Consider the following 7,481-nt stretch of genomic DNA (forward strand, 5'->3'; position numbering starts at 1 on the left):
AGTAACATATCAAATAAGCCTAAACAAAGCCTTTAGCTAAGCATGTTCTTATCTGTGTGTGTGTGTGTGTGTGTGTGTGTGTGTGTGTGTGTGTGTGTGATTATTATTATAAAGCTGCAGCTCGTTTGCAAATGTCCTTTAGTGTTTAAGCAGCATTTTGTAAAGAAAATAACAATTTAAGATGAAATAGTCACCCAGCTTTGAATGTAACAAAATGATTGTAAATGTTTCCTTTTCAGTAAATATGTTGGTATTATGATTGTGTTCCTCCAGAGATGCCTCAYGAGGCTTTGAAAAGCCACCTGAAGTGGCTCAGCAGCTCGTTACAGAGACTGACAGAAGAGGAAGAGGAGGGAGACGCAGGCAGCACAAGCACCAGGTTAGAGAGCCAAAGGGCTCCAGAGAAATTGTGTTAATGTGTGTCTGCTTCCACCAGCCTACAGAACGCCTGTGTGCTGTTCTTATTTCCATTAGCTGCTGCTGAGGTGTTAGTTAGTCAGTAATTTCCCCCTCGCATCACAGCAGAGAGCTCCTGGAGCACGGTGCGGCTTCTCCAAGCCTTCATTAGAGAACAATAACTTTGGGACAAGGAGCCCCGTGGAGAAAACAGACGTTGGGAAGCTGAAGAAGAAGTGAGGAAAGTAAAAGAGAGAAACCAAAAAGAAGGAAGAGAGAGCACAGTAATAAAAACCACTGCATGGGCATTAAAAGAAGAAGAGCAGATCGTGGATGAGGATAGAAAGTACAGAGATAAAAACAGCACAGTTGATGCCCTAAAGATGGAGACGCTTGACTTGATACCCTACAGCTGCGGTTTTGATCGGGGCCTATTATCCCCGCCACTGTTGGAGTCTCAAAGCTGCTCGCAGAATCTCAAAATGCTGTTCCAAGCCAGCGGTGGGAAACTAGCATGTTGTCTCGGCGCTGCCAAAGCCCCGCAGAGGACTGCTGCTGTTGGGATGTTGAAGCCAATGGGGGAGGAGGGGAGGGGAGCTAATGATGGTAATGGAGGAATCTGAGAGAACAAGCTCTCCTCCTCTGTCCTCAAGTCGTTCTCTGTGTTGCAGCTGTGCAGCTCTGTTTTCTGCTGCTGCAGCACACGATGTGTTTGAGCGTGAGCTTATGTTCCTGTCCTGCTTTTAGAGGCTTTACAGCAGTTCTTCAGACTCCATTTTTATTTTTATTTAGAGCTATAGATGAGTTATTTTAACAGTTAGCCATTAATTGCTTTTGTTAAATAAACGGCATGTTTATAAATTACTTGCAAAAGTTCATTTATTATAAAATGCAGACCACTTCTAATACAAAGTAGTACCTTTGTGACTTCATACAGACAGGAGTGAGTTTTATAAAGAAGTGATAGAATAATTAATTTGTTTAATTTAGTTGCTTATTATGAATTTTGAAATATTTCTTTTAGTCCATTATTTTATAATGGACTATTTTTCCGGTTTCCCCCACCCCTAAAAACATGTACAAGAGGTTGCCTTCAGGCCCAGGCCACCCTTGGAAAAGAGGTCTGAGATCTCAGTGGGACTTGCCTGGTTAAATAAAAAAATAAATAAATAAATAAATAAATAAACAAACAAACAAACAAACAAACAAACAAAATAATCCCCCAGGACCAGTAAGCTTTTTGTAAATGGTAGCTGTTATGAAACAGTGTTGTTTATTGAAGCTGAAGCTTTCTTTTCTGTTTATTTAATATTTCCACCCCTAACTGACCAACTGCAGAACAGTTTAATAAATCATATCAGCAAATAAATATCAGCGTAGTTCCTAAGTTTTTTATTGTATTTTTGAGGATGAAACCAGCCAGTAAAAGAGTTGTTTCAGAAAAATAAAGCTTATCTAGTTTTTTGATACGTTTTAGATTTAAAACAATAAACAGAAACAAAAAAAACCTGATCTAAACATTATTTATTTGATAAAAACTGCATCAAACTCCAGTGCAACACCACATCTGGGTTCAGATTGTCTATAAAACTGTATAAAAGCTTTGCTTCTCAGATGATTTATATTCTTCAGTGAGAATGGGACTAAAATGACTGGCAGATGTAAAAACAAGTTAAAGAGAAATAATAAAGTTTAAAAGCTGTTGTGTGTTTAAATACCTCTCAGACGGCACACGGCTTGTTGGAACGTTGGACCTCGTCTTTATTGTCAAGTTTTATTTGGTGTTAGGACAGCGCCCTGCGTTGAAATGGTAAAATACAATTATCAGCGGTAGTTTTTCAACAGCTGGTTGTTTGAACAGTTGGATATAAGTTTACAGTGGAAAAAGTGAGACAGGGATGGGTTAGGTGCCAGGCTGTTAAAGAACTAAACAGACCACCCAAATCCCCCCGAGTTATAGGCTGTTTACTGCTTTGTTAGCGCCGCACGTTTGTTTCCAGTGTTAACATTTCAAATGTGTACAGATAGTTTATTTGATCCTAGATAATGTGTGTTGTACTGGTGTCATTTTCCTTTGCTTTATTGTGACAATTTAACCAAAGCTGCCAGAAAATAAGTTTATTATTGTTGAGTGCTGCATCTCCTCCTGTCCTGCAGAGGGCACCACAAAGTGTTTGAGGCCTGGTTCCTGCTCGTTCAATGCGCCCACTGGGTGCAGGTGGCGCTCCAGCTGCTGGTCACATCAGGCCCTGAGGACTGTGGTCCCCTTCTCTGGTTGCTGACCTTCTACCATCACCCCACCAACAGGTGGCACCACAGAGCTGTCCAGCTGGTGAGTCACATTAAGTTTGYTCCCTGTTATCACCGTGCTCTTTCATCAGTCTCCCACTTTGGCGCCGACTGCTTCTGCTGATTGGATGAATTGTTGTGAAATGTGGTGCAGACGTGTTTGTTGCTGCTGAGTTATGTTCCACCGCAGCTCCAGTCGTGTTACGTTGCTGTGCAGGAGCTAGATCGTAAAGAGGAGCAGTGTGCTGGAGTCGTGACATTTGTTTCGTGCGACACGGTGTGGACAAAATCTCATCCAGCCTGTGCAGCATCATAACTCAGCAGCAGCGAGGAAGGTCCGTTATTGGCTGCAGACAGGTGTGTTGTTGCTGAAAGCCAAAGAGCCGGAGCAGAGAAGGAAGAATAACACATTAAGGAATAAATAATGGATGACCCCACATCAGAGTGGAGGCCAGTGTTGAGGAGAGGGAGGAACAGAGGAGCAAGGGGAGCTGGGTGAAAAGGGGGGATGCAGTATTGATTTCTCAGTGAACGTCTGGCCCACCGGCCCGAGTTTTGTCTCTCCGTGTCCTGTTTGTCCGTCTCCTCTCACAAACCTCAGAGACTCATTGTTGACGTACATCGCCTCACATCAGGCTGCCTCATCTTTTACCAGTTTCTAATCTGTTGGTTTTTTATTTGCAGGAAAGTCCAATAAGTTGTTTTTGTTGTTCTTGTTGCCAGGTTCAAGCCAAAGAAGCGTGGGACCTCTTGCACACACTTTACTCCGTCTCACCATGTCCTCTCAGTGTTGCCCGCCTACAATCATTAATCATCCTGCTGTCGTCACAAACGTCAGTGGCTTCATCGTTGACCTTCAACTTATTAGTTCATTTTGCAGTTTTCTGCCAGCTACCACCACATGCCTCAGCAGAGGTTTTACAGATGGTAAAAAAAACACATTTTCTTTTTTTTTTAAATCTGTTTAATTCCAAATGGTGTTATCCTGTTTCTGAGGTTCTCTTCTCCTGCCTTTAAAACCTGATTAGTGGTTTTCATATTTTTGTCCTGTTATGTAAAACTCTGCATGTATAGSAGACTGTAATTGCTTTTTATTATGTCTGTTCTGAGCAGTTATTGCATTAGTATAAACTACTTGACAAATAGGGGACTAACTGTAGATTATAAAGGACTTTATGTACAAATTACATGTTTATTTGAATAAATCAGCAAGTTGAATTCATAGGAAAAATATCAGTGAGAATTTTAGATAAATTTAGAATATTTCATTTTTAAGTTGCTTCTTTTCAGATACATTTTATTTTGAAAGTCAGCAATACAAGTTACTGAAACTTTTGACTTTGAATGAAAAAACAAGTTTGCCCCTAATTTTATTTCATATTATTATTATTATTTTGGTGAAACATCATCTCATTTGATGTGTGTGTGTGTGTGTGTGTGTGTGTGTGTGTGTGTGTGTGGTGGCGTTCAGTCTGGTCTGCGTAATGAAGCAGTGTGTGCTCTCAGCTCGCTGCATCTCAGACTAAATGAAGGAAGCTGCTTCGAAGGTGACAGAGTTCATCTCAGGATCAAGGAACTTCAGAACACAATAACCCAAATGGAAGTGGAACCAAGTACACACACACACACACACACACACAATGAGTGAGAACACACACAAAGATAAAGCGTAAAGCTACAGTATGTCTGCAGAAGGACAAACAGCCACTATGTTGTTGGACGTGCAGCTAAAACAACACAGCAGGGTCAGATTACAGCACACAGGAGACTATTATATGCATGCATATAAGACAACTACACAACTCCCAAGGACACTTGAGCAGTGACAGATGACACTGTAAACAGCAGCAGCTTGTACGTGTCACAGTCCTCCCACTCACTGAATTTCCTCAATATGAATCCTTCAAACTGCACTGGTTGAAGACAGGTTTGAAGGCAGCAGAAGCCCAGTAACAGCAGTGTTTGGAGCATTTTCTGCAATACAAATAACACAATCCAATTAAGCTGTGTTTATTATAAATGGCAACGAATGAAGTCTACTTATTTGTGTGTGTTTCTATTAGAAATAAAATCAATTCAGACTTTCACTGAGACTCATCTTTCAAAGAGATATCTCACCTGAAAGGAGTTCAGTCTAAATCAAAGACGAGCTGCTTTCTTTGAACCTCAGAAACAAAGGAATTTAAGTTTGAAAATAAAATTTGGAACACAGACGTGCCTTCAGAGTTCAACAGCAACACGTTTATCCATCCAAAAACCAAATCTAAATCCATCATCTGCTTGGCTCTGGTTAGAATGAAAGAGGATTAAACAACACAGATCACTTTTCATTCACTATTTATTTCAAAATTTACATTTAAGAAATAATCTCCTCCCAATGTGTATTTGGTACAAAAATCACAGTTTTAGTTTTCTTCACTGGAGAAGTGAAACAGAGCTTCCACTATTGTTTTACAGTTTATTTTCATGACTTCACATCTCTATAATATTATGTTAAAATGCATGAAAGTAGCATAATAGAGAAGAAATGAGACTCAGTTTGATTCCAGTTACTAAAAGAAAAGTCAAGCATTTCATACAAATACATTTAATGATACATTAAAATAATCCTTTTTTTTTTGCACATTTATAAAAAACCTAAATTTACACAAAAATACCCTGAGAGTTGTCTGTTTTCTGCAGACCAGAGTTGTCATTTGTAGTTTAAAAATGTATAAAAAATATGTATGTACTTGGAAGAATTTGAAGTCTAAACACCTGTGAAGCAGATGATGATTTTGGACTGAACAGACATGAAGTCAGCCTTAAACACACCGACACAAACAGCATTAAGTTAAACACAGCAGCTCAGATTCACAAACATGACCCGAGGTGCTGAAGTTCCATCTATGAAATCCTCTTTTTTCCATTACGGATCAAAAACTGGGTMAAATGATGGACTTTTCTGCCAAACAACAACGCCTTCGACAAACGCTGTCTTTGTGAGCAGCTTGTAGTTACTGGTTCGACTGCACTCAACCTTTCCAGTTGGCTGTGGAGGACGAACGCAGCCTTCTGCTGTGTCTGCAGAGCCCCGAAGAAAAAAAGACGAGTTGGAGCGATGGACCCTCGGGTGGCCTTTGTGCCGAACTCCTGTCCACAATCTGAAAGAAAATAAAGAATGCACACAGATCGGAACATTACATTTCATTTGTTCGTTTAAAATATTTTGTTTGATATGAAGACAAACGGTGAGTGACAAAATAATCCAGACTAAGAACCCATCTGATGCTGCAGTGTGYATTCTAATAATTTGGAACAAACTTTAATATGATCAGATTTTAGGAAGATCTGGTAATTATATAAATAAATAAATAAATAAAAATCAAGATGCTTAGTTTACAGTTCACTGCATTAAGGTACTTGGATATTTGGAGTCGTTTGAAGTTATTTCCACATTATTATTATTACATGTTTCTGATTTGAAAACAAGATAATAAGCAGCCGATAAACTCAGTTTTGTAACACGTTTTACTTGAATACTGAAGGAAGTCAAAGGGACCATGAAACAAAACCTACAAGGTTATTTTTGATGCCTAGATTTAGTTTAGTTTAGTTTTTATTAGTTCTAGTATTAWCTTTCTATAATCTATAGCAGTTATTTAATGATAAAGCACTATTTACACTATATAATGCAATAATTGTTCCACATTTGATTTATTGTATAGAAGTCTGGGGGAAATGCATGTAAAACCATTACTAATCCTATTTTTATCTTACTAAAAAAGAGCCATAAGAATTATCACAAGAAAGCATTACTATCGCCCATCTAACATATTGTTTCATCAATTAAAATTGTTAAAATTTCATGAATTGGTTGATTATAACATTCTGCAGGTTATGTATAAGGGCTCAAAGAAATGTGTTGCCGTCAAACATTCCATCACATTTTGTTATGAGGCAAAGCTGCTATAATTTGAAGGGATTACAAATGTTTGTTAAAGCAAAAATCAGAACAAATTTGAAGGAAAGATGCATTTCTGTAAAAGGTATAAGACTATTGAATAATCTAGAAAAGGACTATGAAAGCATTGGATCAGTTAATTCCTTTAAGAAAACGATAAAAGAAAATTTGTTAAAGAAAGATGAAATTGTTTAATTTGTGTTAGTTACTGTTATAGGAGTTGAATCTTTTGTTTTTTATTATTTGGTTTATCGTTGTTGGAATTTTTTTTAAAAAGGAGCAGATAAGAATTTTTTTCTTCTGCTGCCTTTCATTTTATTTTCTTTATTGTTTTGTATGAAATATTGTTTGTTTTTTAATGAAATTAATAAATGAATGAATTGTTAAGAATTATATGAATTATTGAATTATTATTAGTTTTTTTTATAATTTGAATGAACATATTTGCCAATGCATCCTCAAACTTGTGATGTCTTTGTGAGTTAACTAATCAACAGCTATTTGGTCGCTAGTTACTGTAAAGCAGTCTATTATGGCAACACCTTCCTCAAATAATTGGGTGATTATTTTAGGACAGTGACAATAGTCTCCAACCCAGTGCTACCTGTTGATTGTTTTTCACGTGAGCTACTGAGAGAAGCTAGCATGTCAGGATAGTCACAGTCAGCCATCTTGTGAGCTTGATTCAGGCAGTTTTCCACTTGAAAAGCCTTCCACCTGTTTTATCACCTGTTTCCACTACAAGACACTTGCTTTAATTTTTCTCGCAGTCATATTCAAAGAAATCCCGAAGTGGACGTTGTTGCTTCCTCCCAACTTTTGTTGTCGTCATTTAGCAGACGATGCTGAGCAG

General features: G+C 38.1%; 2 protein-coding genes across 3 annotated transcripts in view; one reads left to right on the top strand and one right to left on the bottom strand.

Annotated features, from left to right (window-relative positions):
• The window catches only part of fancc (FA complementation group C), a 30,221-nt gene extending 26,156 nt beyond the window's left edge, over positions 1-4,065 (top strand). The window contains exons 12-14 of the mRNA XM_014002681.1: positions 274-379; positions 2,554-2,728; positions 3,409-4,065. Coding sequence (XP_013858135.1) covers positions 274-379; positions 2,554-2,728; positions 3,409-3,702 — 575 coding nt within the window. The 3' untranslated portion in view covers positions 3,703-4,065. The remainder of the gene's footprint in view (positions 1-273; positions 380-2,553; positions 2,729-3,408) is intronic.
• A 940-nt stretch (positions 4,066-5,005) lies between these two features.
• aopep (aminopeptidase O (putative)) overlaps positions 5,006-7,481 on the bottom strand; it is an 89,038-nt gene continuing 86,562 nt past the window's right edge. For both annotated transcript variants that reach the window (XM_014002683.1, XM_014002682.1), the window contains one exon: positions 5,006-5,828. The gene's annotated coding sequence lies outside the window, so the exon portion shown is untranslated. The remainder of the gene's footprint in view (positions 5,829-7,481) is intronic.

The sequence above is a fragment of the Austrofundulus limnaeus genome, unplaced genomic scaffold (assembly GCF_001266775.1).
Source record: "Austrofundulus limnaeus strain Quisiro unplaced genomic scaffold, Austrofundulus_limnaeus-1.0 Scaffold14, whole genome shotgun sequence".
NCBI lineage: Eukaryota > Metazoa > Chordata > Actinopteri > Cyprinodontiformes > Rivulidae > Austrofundulus > Austrofundulus limnaeus.